At 48.8% G+C, this 15,995-nt stretch overlaps 1 protein-coding gene across 2 annotated transcripts; it reads right to left on the reverse strand.

Moving 5' to 3' along the window:
* Positions 1-10: 10 nt before the first annotated feature.
* Positions 11-13,914, reverse strand: NELFCD (negative elongation factor complex member C/D). 2 transcript variants are annotated; one of them, XR_001888997.1, is made up of 15 exons: positions 13,759-13,914; positions 8,936-9,051; positions 8,282-8,391; positions 7,325-7,434; positions 6,118-6,225; positions 5,495-5,647; positions 5,148-5,278; positions 4,061-4,226; positions 3,690-3,824; positions 3,113-3,252; positions 2,014-2,128; positions 1,596-1,691; positions 1,465-1,516; positions 896-1,025; positions 11-499 (listed from the first exon to the last, which is right to left on the reverse strand). XR_001888997.1 is itself a non-coding variant. In XM_017891188.1 (15 exons), exons 1-15 carry the CDS (start codon positions 13,870-13,872, stop codon positions 465-467), a joined length of 1,800 nt encoding a protein of 599 aa, XP_017746677.1. In that variant the 5' UTR covers positions 13,873-13,914; the 3' UTR covers positions 11-464. The 2 variants fall into 2 exon arrangements, 1 of the variants encoding a protein (XP_017746677.1); XM_017891188.1 differs by having other exon boundaries at positions 1,376-1,516.
* Positions 13,915-15,995: the final 2,081 nt, after the last annotated feature.

The following is a 15,995-nucleotide window of genomic DNA, read 5'->3' on the forward strand; positions in this document are numbered from 1 at the left end:
ATCAGCACCCAATCCAACCCAGCAGAAAGGCTTTTTAAAAATTTATTACTTGTCCTTAGCAAATTAAGACAATCACAATAAAACATCAACTAACTGGGTTCTTGTGAGAAAACTGAGGTCAGCTTTGAAAGGAGTTCCCCGAGTGTCTGAGTTCCCAGCGGCCCACGGCTGACGGCTGGATCTGTCCTGAGGCGTCATGCGAGCCCAGTGCCTGCCTTGAAGGAAATGAACACCGAAAACAGGATTTGAGAGCAGTACTGGATTGACAGCAGAGAAGGGACTGTTCGTAAGAGCAGTTTCTCACTGAAGCTGCTACCATTTTCCTTTGTAAAGAAGTCATCCACCTCCTCCCAATGGTGCCCATTTTCAAGAAGCTGCCCGAGCCTCTTAAAACAGCTTCTTGAAAGGGTTTCTCCACAACTGGTTCTGGAATGTTCTGCTTCAGCTCTGGAGGATGCTCTAAATTAGTTCACCATGATGAAGTTAGATTTGCAGTGAGCTGTAACGAGGAAAACAGTGACTGCGTTAGAAACAGGAAGTAGAACATGACATTTTCTTTTTTTTTTTTTTTTTGAGATGGAGTTTTGCTCTTGTTGCCCAGGATAGAGTGCAATGGCACGATCTTGGCTCACGCAACCTCCGCCTCCCAGGGTAAGCAATTCTCCTGCCTCAGCCTCCCAAGTAGCTGGGATTACAGGCATGTGCTACCACGCCTGGCTAATTTTGTATTTTTAGTAGAGATGGGGTTTCTCCATGTTGGTCAGGCTGGTCTTGAACTCCCAACCTCAGGTGATCCACCCACCTCGGCCTCCCAAAGTGCTGGGATTACAGGCATGAGCCACCGCGCCCAGCTGACATTTTCTGTTGTAACAAAGGGCTAGGCACTGGGCCTCACCTATAAACTCCGTCACAGGGTCATGCTCGCCTTCCGTTTTGATGGTACCTGCGATGCTGTCATTCTCCAAGATGGGGAGGAAAAGCTGCACGAAGTCAGAGGTATAAGGAGGAGCAATGACGTCCAGCACCTGTGTGGGGGAGCACAGGGTGACTTCTTCCGCACACTAGTGTGGGGCATCCACCGACATTTGGGTGAAATGGCAATCAGTTTGAAAAAAATCCCTCCCCGCCCCCACCAGCTTCCCTGGTGACACCACCCGTCTCCAACATTAAGATGCCCAGGGTGGTAACGGAGGCAAAGTGTGTAATACAGCTGCTGCAGGCAGGAAGTGCTTTTTGGTAAATGAGTATCTGTCATTGTCATCACTACATCAGAAAGCACAGTTCTCAGTTAGGTACAAAATGAACTACATTAAGCCAAAAAGGGCAGTGCTAGTGTAAACAGTATGAAACATGAAACCAACGGTGCATTGCTGACCTCAGTGACAAAATAGCGAATGAGTGAAATGTCAGTGTCCAGCTTCTCCAGACACTTTCGGATGTAACTGACAACAGGAAGTACATAACCTCGACTCAGCAGGTGAACCATCCTGTCCAGCAGTGTCTTCTTCAACTCAAGCTACAAAAGAAGGGGGACAGGGAGCTGGTTAGAGGGGGTCCTCCCCAGCCCCCTGGCGAGCCCCATGGGCACTGCTCACCTGCTCCATCACATCCAGCTGGGAGTGCTCAGTCTCAAAAAGCTTAACAAGCAGCTGCAGGACCTGGGGGTGCAGGAGTTGGTGGCAGGTGCTGATCTACAAACAGGCCAGAGGGAGCTTCGCTGAGCAATGTGGTCACACTTGGCACACAGAGAAACCGGGCACTGTCACAGTCACCAAAAAGCTTATCACTGAGGAGGAAGGTCCTGACACCTAAGCCATGGCCATCAGCTTCCAGTAACACTTTCTGCAGTCAATGACGCTAGGTCCTTAAGAGGAAAATCCTCACTTAGGACTGAAATAACTATTTTTGAAAAGAGTATCCTCTAAACTTACTAAATAGATGCAATGTTAATGCCAATGTAAACAGCATGAGACAGACACTGTGTACACTGTGAACAGCCCTCCGCCCTCTTACCTCATCCAGCAATGCCAGGTGGACGGGGGTATGGTCAGTCTGCAGCTGAAAGTACCTTGGTTCTGATACAGTCCAATCCACCCACTTCAGCACACCCATTGCTACCACTGGAAACCTACAGTCAAGGCAGAATGCTTCCTTTAAAAAACAATTGAAAACACAAAATATGCTAGAAAAGCGTTAAAGGATGGTTACAAACAAACTCAAACGACTCCATCATTCACCCTTCAATACGCCCCCCAACCTTTTTTTTTTTTTTTTTTTTTAGACAGGGTCTCACTCTGTCACCCAGGCTGGAGTACAATGGATGGCACAATCATGGCTCACTGCGGCCTCCCGAGTACCTGGGACTACAGGTGCGTGCCACCATGTCTAGCTAATTTTTTGTAGAGAGAGGGTCCACCATGTTGCTCAGGCTGGTCTTGCACTCCTGGGTTCAAGCGATTTTCTTGCCTTGGCCTCCCAGAGTGCTGGGATTCCAGGTGGGAGCCACCGTGCCCGGCCTAAGCTCTGCTTATTAGTAAATAGCGTGAATGAATCGGCAGCCACTCAACATGTGATGCGAGAAGCAGAGTTCAATTCTCTGCTCACTTTAAACCACTTATTTAAAGGAAAAGATCATTAATGAGCGACCCTCAGTGAGTTTGGTGAACTGGGTTGAAGTTTACCTTTATTTAGCAAACTCTTTCTTCATCCCTAGTATAAATTATTAGGGGAAAGACATGCCTAAGAGAACATACTATTTCTAGGACACATGTATTTATATAATTGGCATAATCACAAATCATTTCTATCTAAGCAATAGTTTGTGGGTATAACTGTACTGTAAATAGACCCTTCAAATCAGTTTTTGTAACTCTGGCTATCTTTTACTTCGTCTAATTTGTGAGGATGTGCTCAAGAGACTTCTGGCAAATAAACACCTGAAAATTCCTCACGCTGCTAAAGCTGTCCAAAGTTCCCTACATACTGTTTAAAAATGAAAAAGTACATAAAATACGTATCACTGAAGCTTTTGTTATTTGAGCTTTCAATATGAAAACTCAAACCACCTCCTCCCCAGAGGACTGACTGAAGAACTAAGTTTCGTTTTACTTACCTAATACACTGATAAAGTGTGCTCAATTCTGCCACTAGTTCAGAGGCCCCTTTGTTCTCGTTGCAACACAAATTGTGAACAGTTTCAACAGCTTTCGACGTTGACTTCAGCTCATCTTTATTGATGCTCACTCGCTTGTTCTGAAAACACACACACAAGCTAGTGAGCCTGACAGGGCAGATATCCCTGCTGTTGGGGTGTTCTGGTATCGGCTACCTCTCCTTGCAAATCACTTTCCCTATTTCTCCTTAAGTTGGGAGTCAATTTAATTGTCAAACTTCACAGTCACACAGTGTACAGAAACTGAAAAGCATTGAGACTAGTGTTTGTCCATGTCTTATGGAAATCAGTTTCATTTCTTTAGTCACATTTCAAATTACGGTTTGCAGAGTATTAAGAGAGGTTACACACATTTCCTTGAGACGTTTAGCACTTTCTCTATGCAGAAACAGAAGAAAAGAAATGCTTGATACTAGAAGGCTCAAGATTTCTTGTAGCCAAAATTCCAAAATAATATCAAAGCAGAGGAGGAGATTTGTCTCCTAAAAAATCCACAAATTCCCAGAACCGATGGTACCTTCTTCCAGGTCTCAACCACACTTGCCGCGTACGCCAAGATGTGGATGTATTTGTGCTTGTGGTCCTGGTTGATCCGAGCCCCTGGTTTAAAGAGTGACTGCATGAACAGGTCCAGGAAGGCTGGAACACGGATCTGAGGAGAAGCACAGGCCCAGTTCGGGACGGCAGGCCTGAGGGCACTGCTCACCCACCTCCCCTCAGGGCTCCCTACACAGCAGGGGCCTAACAGGCTCCAGGCCGAGAGCGTGACTGAGGAAGGACCAGGACAATGATGGATTTGCATGCACAGCCTTCAGAGAATCAGACAAGCATAGACTTTCCAAAGTAACCCTACCAGTTGGCACTGGGGGTTCTTGAGAAGCAACTTACGAGTTCAACCGGAGGAGGGTCCATGCTTGTGAACATCTTGAACAGGACGGTGATGTCGGCAGGGTTCAGGGCTCCTTTGGACAGCATGGCCCCAAGAGCCTGGCAGGCCCTGGGGTAGGAGGCAGCTGTGCCCAACGCTAGTGTGATCTGACTGGCGTCGTGACCTCTTGATGAGAAAAACCAGAGAGCCTGTTACTAACAAGGCAGCTTCTTTTTTCTGTTCTTCTTTACACATAGAATACTTTACATTGTCGGGATGTCTGTTTTTCTGTCATTCACGAGTGTACTGACTCCTAACATTTACAACACTGGGAAAGTGATTCAAATACAGCTTGCTGGCTCTATAATAAAGGAGTCATGCACTTTAAATACTTATGAACACTCTATTGGTAGCAGAAAATAAAGTTAACACGAGCTCATTTTGTACAGTAAGATATGGACGACACTGTAACAATGAGATTCTGAGCAACTATTTCAGGACTGATGTTATTTGTTACTTATGAATCCCAGTGTAAAACCCAGGTCCATAAATCTGGCAAAGTGAAAAAGAATCAAGTGCTTTACAAAACAGTCCTCAAAGCAGCACTTTAGAATGCCAGCTCTCTAAGTATACCAAAAACAACTCTAACTTTTCCAGCTCTGCTGGATAAAAGGAAGTTTTTTTTTTTCTTTTTGAGACAGAGTTTCGCTCTTGTTGCCCAGGTTGGAGTGCAATAGTGCGATCTTGGCTGACCACAACCTCCACCTCCCAGGTTCAAGCGATTCTCCTGCCTCAGCCTCCCAAATAGCTGGGGTTACAGGCATGTGCCACCACACCTGGCTAATTTTGTATTTTTGTTTAGTAGGGAAGGGGTTTCTCCATGTTTGTCAGGCTGGTCTTGAACTCCTGACCTTAGGTGATCCATCCGCCTCAGCCTCCCAAAGTGCTGGGATTACAGGCGTGAGCCACCATGCCCAGCCACAAGGAAGTCTACCTATATGTTGAACAGAAGGAGCTAGCAGCTTTGGCTGTGGAATGAGGGCCATGGGAAGGGTTTTGTGGGGAGCACTAGGGAGGGAGGGGTTGAGCAGAAATAGGGCCTCTCACTTCTCCTGGGCAAAGCGCTGCACTTCCTGGGCGATCCTGCGCACAGCGGAGCCCCCCTGCTCCTCCTGGGCCAGCACGGACATCATGGCCTGGGCAAACAGGTACGTGTGCTCCCCATGGCACACCATCTTCTGAAAGATTTCAAGGACAGAGGGTGTGGGGTTCATTACTCTAGCACGGACAGCGGACTAGAGCCAAGCCTCCCCTGTGCTCAGGCCCGGGAGTGAGCATCTTGGAAGGTGCCCTCAGAAATGGAGATTCTCTCCAGGGAAGGAGCATCTCATGCTTGAAAACCAAGACCCAAAGTAGCCTCCTTCTAATCTGAGGTTCATAAAGAAAGAACTTACGGCAAACTCAGGGAGATTTTTTTCAAGGTTTTCTTCTCCTCCATCTAAAATTGTAGCTAGAGAGGTCCGGAGCACTCTCGAGAACACTTCTAGCTGCTGGCATGCTGTGGACACGCTGGTGATCTCCCCCTGGTACCCTGCGTCAGAAATAAGCTAGGACACAAAACAAGAAGTCAAAGGGGTGGCATGCAGTGACCGCACCTCCACGGGAAGCTGGCTTATCAGTGTTCGTGGTGAGGTGGAGTAAGTGTGCGCTGGTCATGGGTCTCAGGCCTTCACTCCGCCCCCACACTGCTATCACCTAGGTGTGTGCCCTGGGCTGACCACCTCTCCATCGTTTCTTCATATGCAAGAGGAAGATCAAGCAGGCACACCTAAAGCTCTTCTCAAAGCACAGAGAACTCTATGTGTCCCTGCTAAATCCTAAAACACAGTCGATGCTGACCCAAAAACACAGATACAAATTTTACACTTTTCTTTCTCAGTGTAAGGCTTATGAAAATAAAACAATAAAGACCTTTATGAAAAAAAGCAAATATGAACTGTCAAAGGAAACAGACCAACAACGAAAAATAACCCTCATTCACAAACACCTTTCTCTTTAACTCCAGAACCCTTCCTACCTTAACGGTAAAGTTCAGCATCAAACAGTCTGGATGGGCTTCAGCCAGTTTGTAAAAAAGATCCCGCCACGTGGTGTGTGCAATCATCTGTTCCAGCCACGCTGGGGTCTGCCAACAAACACACAGACAGGAAAATAGGAGGAGGCCCTGCTTTTACTTGAGTGGAGATTCTGTTGTATAAACGATTGCAGGAGATTGGTGCTGATGGAGTCCCCATGGGCATCTAGTTCTGGGGGAGGCAGACCCAGAGCTGGCCACGGCCACACAGTTGGCTGAGTGACAGGAAGGTCCCTGGATGCCCCCTCAGCTTTCAGAAGATTGGACTCAACACAAGAGGGTACAGAAAGTCGCTTCCTAGGAGACACCAAGACCCACACAGAGCTGCCTTGCACACCCAGGCAGCTCATGCTGCCCCAGCTGTATGCCCTCAGCAAAACAGAAAGAGGCCATTTTTAAATGGCACAGGTGGTCTGGCCCATCACCACATGAAGTAGCCAGAAAAACGTTTCTCTCAGCTCTCCTATGTGACGGATGGCTTCAAGGGCTGTGCTCTGAACCTGCCATCCTGTTTGTGCCAAGGCCAGCTCCCCAAGGCTGCTCCCAGCCACAGATGGAATGCAGCAGGGCCTCAAAAGCAGGTCTGTCCAAGAGACGTGGGCTCCCAGAATGGGCACCTGTGGCTTAAAGATTCCCCACTGATATGGCTGGAACTTTCTGGAAACCACACTGCAGCCTAACATTCTTCCTACTAATCCTCATTCCTTCTCTCTTGCCCTCAAGGGTCAGATTGCATCACAGCTACCCCAGCCTCCTCCAGCCCTACCCCCATCTTCCCTGATAGTTGCTTCCCCCATAATCTCCTGCAGGTCTAGCCCTGTCTTGGCAACTGCTCCTGGAGGAACCAAACGAAATCCACCACAACACTCCAAGGGCTGTGCCTGGGAGTCAGCCTGAGAGGGGAAGTGGTGGGAACTTGCTGTTCTTTCTCTTGGTCTCAGCACCCATGTGCCTCTCGTGTGCAAGCATGTCACGACCCTGGGTACGGAGTTTAAAGGGCAATTCTGACTAGATGCAACTTCTGTCTCACACTCTGATTTTAGTCCCCAACTCTGCCATTACTTACATGATATGCCACACTCCACTGTACACAGGAAATTTGCAAAAGACCCTAGGGCCTGGTACTAGACAAAGCAAAATAATTCCTCACCTCTCCTTCTTCAGTAAAAATAGAATCTGCTTTGCGGGGGTCAAAATGTTTGATCAGCAAACTCTTCAAGTGATTTTCCACAGTTTCCTGAACCTGCACTGGCTCAACACCTGAAAGAAAATGAAAGCAACAAGACAATGGCAAGCTCTCCATTCACTGTGTGGCTTTAGAAAGCAAACGGTCAAAAGTCTCTATGTGAATCAAATATCAAAGAATTGCTTCTGACCACTTATAAATGTAAGATTTTGGAACTCTTAAAAGTAGTTATCAATGATACTCAATGATAAGACCCAAAAAGCAGCACAGAACAGAACACACAAGTCTGGTCCACCCTGACTTCATGCAAAGGACAGCACCGTCTGCAGAGCCTCACTAAGGATAAAGACAAATGGCCACAGCAGACAGGTAGGGGGATGGAAAAACACCCCTGCCCAGTGAGGAGGGAGCAGATGGCAGCCAAAAGAGACACACTCGTATCTAATCACCGGGACAGCAGTGCGTCCACAAGCTTCCGGACAGCACGCACTCCAGTGATGTCATCTGCACCCGGCTCCGTGGATTTACAGTAAGGCTCTACTTTGATCATATTAGCTAAAAGCCATAATCATAGCCAGTCCTAAATTATCCGTCATTTACTGCTTGCTGTAATAGACGTCTTGAAAATGACACACTGAACATACACTGTATAATCCTATAATTCTACAACATGGTAGGGAAAATAGCTCAATGAGAATCACGTTTGCAGGCTACCAGTAAACCTCAATTACTGAATCAAAGATAAGAGGCAAGCAGATACAAATGAGTAAGATAAACATAAAAAGAAGAAGTTCAGCTCTTTCTTACACAAGTCTCAGAAACCAGGAAAACAAGGCAATGTATCAGTGTTATAAGGACACAAAAGTCTATTTTTAAAAAGGTGGGGGTGACTAGCCAGGACACGGGCCACCCACAAAGCACCTGTCTGAATGAGCCACTCAGCCAGCAGGTTCACAGTTTGGGCCACAGCGGTGTAGTTTTCAGATAAGAGCTGGATAACATTCTCTGGAGACCCTCCTGCCTGAAAATACCTAGGGAAAGTAACAAAGCGGCAATTACACCAGAATGAATGGAATGATGGACAACAGGAAGGTAAGGAAGGAGGAAGAGAATCAGGTTTCAAAATTTTTAAAGCGGCAGAGGGGGCTGGATGTGGTGGTGCACACCTGTAATCCCAGCACTTTGGGAGGCAGAGGTGGGAGAATCACTTGAGCCTAGGAGTTCAAGACCAGCCTGGGCAACATAAAGAGCCCTGTCTCTCCAAAAAAAAAAAAAAAAAAAAAAAGCCAGGCACGATGGCACATGTCTGCGGTGGCCACCTTGTGAGGCTGAGGTGGGAGAACCGCCTGATTCCAGGAGGCTGAAGCTGCAGTGAGCGGTGATTGTGCCACGGCAACAGGGCAAGACTCTGTCTTAAAAAAAAAAAAAAAAAAAAAAGTGGCAGAGGGGCCACCCCTTGAAGCCTTTAGTTCAGTTCACATTACTCTTGCTTTACATAGCACCTTCTGGGTGTATTACAAAACTTTCTCTAAATTATCCCAGCCTCCTCCCAATACAAACACCTTTCTCACATACCTCTTCAGAGTGTTAAAGATGGAGGGTTCCATGATATAATCCCGGGTGGAAAATTTATGCAGGCATTCTTGCTGAACCTCTGCATCATCCTCTCCTTCTCCAGAATCATCCTCCTGCTGTTGGTAAATGCCAGGAGCCAGGATTTTTTTTCATTAATATAAATACCCTAATCTCACCTTAAATCATATAATGCTGCCCATTTTGAAAGTATTCTACACACATTATTTCACGTGACTTTCGTGACAATTTCATGAAATGGGCTGGGCAGGTAGTGAGCGGCTAGGAAAATGGGATCCAGGATCACACTGAGTGGGTGTGTACAGCTCCTCCCTGGCAAACCGTGTTCCATGCTCACGCAAGTTACCCAACCTCTCTGAGCGTCCGTTTCCTCCTCTGTTAAGTGAAGATAATAATAATACCTATTCCCATTTGGCTGTTGTGAGGATTCCATGAGCTAAATTTTGGAAGAGCCCAGCATAACCTCTGACATTTAGTAACAGTGCAATAGACAGTCAACTATTATTATTATTTTCACTATTCTTATTTCATACATGCCATTGAAGAGTAACAACCTGATTCTTAAAAGCGTGAGCCATCACTTACCATTAGAAAGTAAAGATCGCTAACTTGCCTTGCATCGGCACTTCTAGCTGGACTCCAGTCCCAATTCTATGTGGAAGCAACCTCAGGCCTGTCACTCAATCTAAGGGCAAAGCAGGCTTCTTCACCTGCTGATGACCATGTGAGGATGGACTGAGTGATCCCAAACCCTGTTCAACTTTAACACTGCCACCCTAACTAACAAGCAGATGCTTTCTAAACAGTCTGCACTATGCTCATCCACCAAGGAACCTAAGAAAATATAAGACAAGACAAGGCTTTTTCCATCAAAGAAGTTTACAAACTAATAGAGACAGATCTCCATGCAACCTACTCTAACATAATGGGGCAAGAGCCGGGCCAGGGGTCAGCAAACTATGACCCAGAGCCAAATCCAGCCCTCTCCTATTTTTGCAAATAAAGTTTTGTGGAACACAACCACACCCATTCTTTTAAGGATTGTCTGTGATCATTTTCCCCCTGTAAGGGCCGAGTTAAGTAGTTAAGACAGAGACAGGCACAGCCTAAAATATTTGCTATCTGCCCTTTTTCAGAAAAGTTTGCTCACTCCTGATCTGGACTAAGATCCTAAAAGCAGTACTTTGGAAGCAGACAGAACCTGATGGCTTCCCACTAAAGACTGTGGAGTCTTCTCTCAGACCAGATTTGTGTGGGGGAACCCTGAGCCCCTGAGGGCGTGACAGAGGCCGGACTTCACCCCAAGCCTCATTCCCATATGTCTGTTCTCTTGGGCTTCCACCCTGGGCGCTCACCTGCCTCTTCCACCACCTCTCGGGTCATGCTATCTACCTGCTCACAAATCCAGAATTAGCCTGGATCTCTCTCTCCGTCCTTCCTCTCTTAAGCTCCAGACTCAGGTATCTAACATTCCATTCTCATTTCCAGTCAGATGTCTCACAAGTATCCAAACTCCTTAGGTCCAAAACTGACATCTTTTCCCTGGAAACAGATCTTCTTTCTACAACCCATATTTCAGTAAAGGATTCCATCATATATCTACCTGTTACCCCCAAACCTGAAAATCATCTTCAGCTTCTCTCCCTCCCCCCACCCCCACATCCTGTTACATAGATTCATCAATTCCATCTCCCATCTGTCTATCCAAGGTGGTCCTTCTTTCCACATTTGCCTCTGCTCTTCCTTATTTTTTGTATGCTTGCAGTAGCAACATTCCCCTGAAGTCTCGGTCTTATTCCTTCCTTTCAATCGTCTTTCACACTGTGGCCAGTGATCTTTGTAAGCCACAAAACTGACATCTCTCTCCTGCTTAAAGATTCCCATCTCCTTCAGGAAAAAACACCCCAGCACTAGCAACAGCATGCCCTTCCCACTTCCCCTGTCCGTTCTGACCTCTCGCCACTCCCCACTTGCAACCTGCAGCAGGACTCATCCGTTTCAATGTCTGTAGCTCTTAGTTTCCATCATCCAGACTGAACATCACAGTGGCCTCCTTACACATCTTCCTGCCTCCCACTATGTAACGCGGCATCAGGCGAACAGGATTTGGGTCGCCAACTATCTTTTAAAATCCAGTTCTTGCCACCCTCCTAACACCTTTCCTAACTTTCTGTCCCTCTTCCAAGCTGAGTCACAGAATAAACATGAAATGAACATCTGGTCCACCCCCCATCAATGAGAGCCCACAGGTGTCAATGGGCAAAATTAGGATCATGATTAAAATTCCCCAAACGTGAGACTCCCCAGTCTCCCATCAGTGGGGTCGAGGTCTGACTGCATAAACTTGGGCAAGTAACTCACTCACTTGGTCTATAAAGTGAAGGCACTGATTAGATGGCCCTCATATGCCCCAGTTCTAACATTTTATGACTCAATGGCTCAAGGTGAGCCGGGCATGGTGGCTCACACCTATAATCCCAACACTTTGGGAGGCTGAGGCGGGCAGATTACTTGAGACCAGGAGTTCGAGACCAGCCTGGGCAACATAGTGAAACCCCATCTCTACTAAAAATACAAAAATTAGCCAGGTGTGGCGGCACCAGCCTGTAATCCCAGCTACTTGGAGAATCACTTGAACCTGGGAGGTGGACGTTGCAGTGAGCCAAGATGGTGCCACTGCACTCCAGCCTGGGTGACAAGAGACTGTCTCAAAGAAAAAAACAAAAAGGCTGGGCGCAGTGGCTCATGCCTGTAATCCTAGCATTTTGGGAGGCCGGGGCGGGTGGATCACCTGAGGTCAGGTAGTTCAAGACCAGCCTGGCCAACATGGTAGAAACCCCGTCTCTACTAAAACACAAAAATTAGCTGGGCATGATGGCAGGTGCCTGTAATCCCAGCTACTCGGGAGGCTGAGACGGGAGAATCGCTTGAACCCAGGAGATGGTGGTTGCAGTGAGCCGAGATCAAGCCACTGCACTCCATCCTGGGTGGCTGAGCAAGACTCCATCTCAAAAAAAAAAAAAAAAAAAACAAAAAAGAATAAAAGGCTCAAGGTGATATACAAGAAGCCCCAAACACCAACCCACCACTAAGCTAATTCACACCCTCCCATCTGGACCACTTTGGTGGTCAGCAATTTGATAAAAGTGGCAATGGAGCCAAAGGACGTGGGCTTGGGTCCCCTCTCCTTCCTTATTAGTTTCATGACCTTGGGCAGGTCACTAAGTCTTTTCGTCTCACTTTGTTCACTTACCAGATAAGCAGAGTAACACCCAACTCAAAATCTTGAGTGTGGAAGGCGATAATGGATGAAGCACATGGCCCAGGCTCTCAGTTAGCTAAGTCTGACTCTATCTACTCCACCCTAAGCCTCCAACACTGTGAAATGATCCAACATGCAAATCTACTCGTGTCACTCCCTGCCCCAAACTCCTGAACAAGCCATACCATTCAGCACTCTCCAAGGATCTTCAGAACCTGCTCCCTACTGACCTCCTGCCACTGCTTCCACCAGGCAGCTAACTTCACAGGGCTTCTTTCAGTTCCAGAAACACATCGCCTGCCTTGGCATTTTATAACACGGCTCCGAAGCCGCCATCACACCACCACCCATGTTCATCAACGTAAGCCCCACTTCATCCTTTATTCCCTCAAAACACCAGTTCAAAATGCACCAGACATCCCCAATCTTGACTCTTGTTAAAAATGCAAGTTCCTGGGCGAGGCGCGGTGGCTCATGCCTGTAATCCCAGCAGTTTGGGAGGCCGAGGTGGGTGAATCACCCGAAGTCAGGAGTTCGAGACCAGCCTGGCCAACATAGTGAACCCCCCCTCTCTACTCAAAATTTAAAAACTTAGCTGGGCATGGTGGTGGACGCCTGTAATCCCAGCTACTCGGGAGGCTGAGGCAGGAGAATCGCTTGAACCCGGGAGGCAGAGGTTGCGGTGAGCCGCAATGGCGCCATTACACTCCAGCCTGGGCAACAAGAGCGAAACTAACCCTCAAAAAAAAAAAAAAAAAAAAAAAAAAAGCAAGTTCCCAGGCTCCCGTCCAGACCAACTGTTGGGCTGTCTCCAGGGGAGGGACGTGAGAAGCTACATTTCAATCATGCGCCGCAGGTGGGTCTTTAGAGTTAAGGAGGGTACACACCGGCTAGACTAGAGCTGCCTGCCCTGACTCTGCAGGCCCTGTTCTCAGGGTGGGAACAGAGTGATCCCTCCTGGTCTTCCACCCCAAACCCTGGAAGGTCAAGGCCTGAAGATCCTTTCCATCAGTTTGCTCAAAGACAGATGAAATCAGCCCAAGGTGCTGAAAAGAACAGTTTATAAAACACTGACGCACATGTAGGAATGCCCTAAGTTCTACTTTTTCACCATGATGCTGGTGTGAAGTTTTTCCACTTTATTTTGTTTAAAACTGTGTGAGCTCCGGGCCCAACCCTCCACCTTAGCGTTGGTGTCCCGCCCGCCGTGGGGGTCGCAGGGTCGGCGCCGGGCCTGGCCGGAGCAAGAGGGTACGGGGGCCCTCGGGCCGCCCTGCGCCAGAACCTCCGCCGCCTCAGCCCCGCCCCACGGTCCTGCAGGCGAGGAGGCGGGGACCCCGGCGGCCGCGCTGCAGGACCCCGGGTGGACGGGGGCGGGGCGGGCTGCGCCTGAAACACACGGTGACCGCGCGGGGGGCCGTGGCGCGCGCACACCCCGGCACGCCGCGGCTCGCGGCGCGCGGCCTCGCTTGGGAGGCGGGCGGCCCGCCGGGCGGCGGAGATGAACGATCCTCGCCGGGGGCGCCAGGTGTCCCGCACTCACCTGGCCGCCGTCAGCCTCGTCGCCCCACTCGGCCGCGTTCCCGTAGTAGTCCTCGTCCATGATGGCGCCCGCCGCGGCCCCCGCCACGCTCTCCCGCGAGCGAGCGCTGCGCATGCGCGAGGCGGGGACAGACGGGAGGGCGCACGCGCGGCCGCGCGCCTCGGCTAGAGCGGGAGGCGGGGCTTGGAGGAAGGGGCGGGGCCTGGAGGAAGGGGCGGGGCCTGGAGGAAGGGCAGGGCCGCGGGCTCGACGCTGGGAACAAAGGGGACCGGCGGAAGGAACGTCCCCAATCGATTCCGGAGCGCTGCCGGGTGGGCCGGGGGCTTAGCTCCGGAGAGAGGTTTCCCACTGGACTCGTGCAGAGCCCCGCCCCTGCTGCGCCGGCCCTGCGAGCGCCAGTTTCCTCATCTGACAGCTGGAAACAAATCCTTCGGGAAGTGGCTAAGACCCACGAAAATGTTTTAATATCTTTTATTTTTCGTAAAAAATACTAAGCGCGACCGGGCGTGGGGGCTAACGCCTGTAATCCCAGAACTTTGGGAGACCGAGGCAAACGGATCACTTGAGGTCGGGAGTTCGAGACCAGCCTGGCCAACATGGTGAAACCCCGTCTCTACTCAAAATACACAAATTAGCCGAGCGTGGTGGTATGCGCCTGTAATTCCAGGTACTCGGGAGACTGAGGCAGGAGAATCTCTTGAACCCAGGAGGTGGAGGTTGCAGTGAGCCAAGATTGCACCGTTGCACTCCAGCCTGAGCGAAAGAGTGAGACCCTGTCTCAGAAAAATAAATAAATAAATTAATTAAAAGGGCCGGGCGCCAGTGGCTCACGCCTGTAATCCCAACACTTTGGGAGGCCGAGGCAGGTGGATCACCTGAGGTCAGGAGTTCAAGACCAGCCCAGTCAACCTGGTCAACATGCTAAAACCCCTTCTCTACTAATAATACAAAAATTAGCTGGGCGTGGTGGCGGGCACCTGAAGTCCCAGCTACTCGAGAGGCTGAGTCACAAGAATCGCTTGAACCCAGCAGGTGGAGGTTGCAGTGAGCCAAGATCACACCATTGCACTCCAGCCTGGGCAACAGAGTGAAACTGTGTCAAAAAAGAAGAAAGGAGAAGGAGAAGGAAGAGAGAAAAGAAAAGAAAAAGTACTAAATGCAGTGGAAAGTAGCATTTTTAATTTTTTTTTTTAAATGGAAGAAGAGCCCACAAAGCAAAAGTGCCCAGAGCCAACAGAAATCTCTAGAGAAGGGACCTCTCTGGTAGTTGCCAAAGGGAGCCGCTGATGCTGTTGTGAAGCCTGCAGCACGATTCCTAGCATGAAGTAGGGGGTGAGAGTATGACAGGCTCCTGATGATCACGGAAAGGTTTTGTTTGGTTGTTGTGTTTTGTTTTGTTTTAATTTTAGATTTGGTACATGTACAGGTTTGTTACATTGATATATTGGGTGATGCTTCTAATAATCCTTTCGCCAACCTTTTTCAACTTTTACCCCCCTCCACACCTTCTGCCTTTTGGAATCCCCCATGTCTGTTGTTCCCATCTTTGTATCCAAATCACAGAAAGTTTTAAACAGGGAGATTAACGCCATCAAATCTGGATGTTTTCAAAGGTAATGCCCATGGCTGAGCGCCGTGGCTCACACCTGTAATCCCAGGACCTTGGGAGGCCGAGGTGGGAGGATTGCTTGAGACAAGAGTTCAAGACCATCCTGGGCAACATAGCGAGACACTGCCCCCCGCCCCCTGCCCCCAGCCAGGTATGGTGATACCCCTGTAGTCCTAGCTGCTCAGGAGGCTGAGGCAGGAGGATTGCTTCAGCCCAGGAGTTTGAGGTTACAGTGAGCTATAGTTGTGCCATTGCACTTCAGCCTGTGTGACTAAGTGAGAGCCTGTCTATAAGGGAAAAAAAGAAAGGTAATGCCCATGTCAGTAAGGAAAGAGTATTAGAGAAAAGAGCTCCAGAATACTGATAATAGTGACTATTTATGGAGAACTTATAAGGGAATATGTCTTCATTTATTCAACAAATATTTATTGAGTGTCCCCTAAGTGCCCAGCACTACGCTGCTCCCTGGAGCTCAGTGAACAAATTGGACGTGATCCTTGCCCTGGTAGAGCCTGCATTCTGTTGAAGGAGCTGAATGGGTGGGGAGGGGGTGGGAGGAACAAATGAAATAAGGACAGGTGATCAGTGCTAGTATTCTGTGGTAACAGGAGAGATCTTCTTGGGGAGA

Source organism: Rhinopithecus bieti, unplaced genomic scaffold, assembly GCF_001698545.2.
Source record: "Rhinopithecus bieti isolate Rb0 unplaced genomic scaffold, ASM169854v2 scaffold_20477, whole genome shotgun sequence".
Classification (NCBI taxonomy): Eukaryota; Metazoa; Chordata; class Mammalia; order Primates; family Cercopithecidae; genus Rhinopithecus; species Rhinopithecus bieti.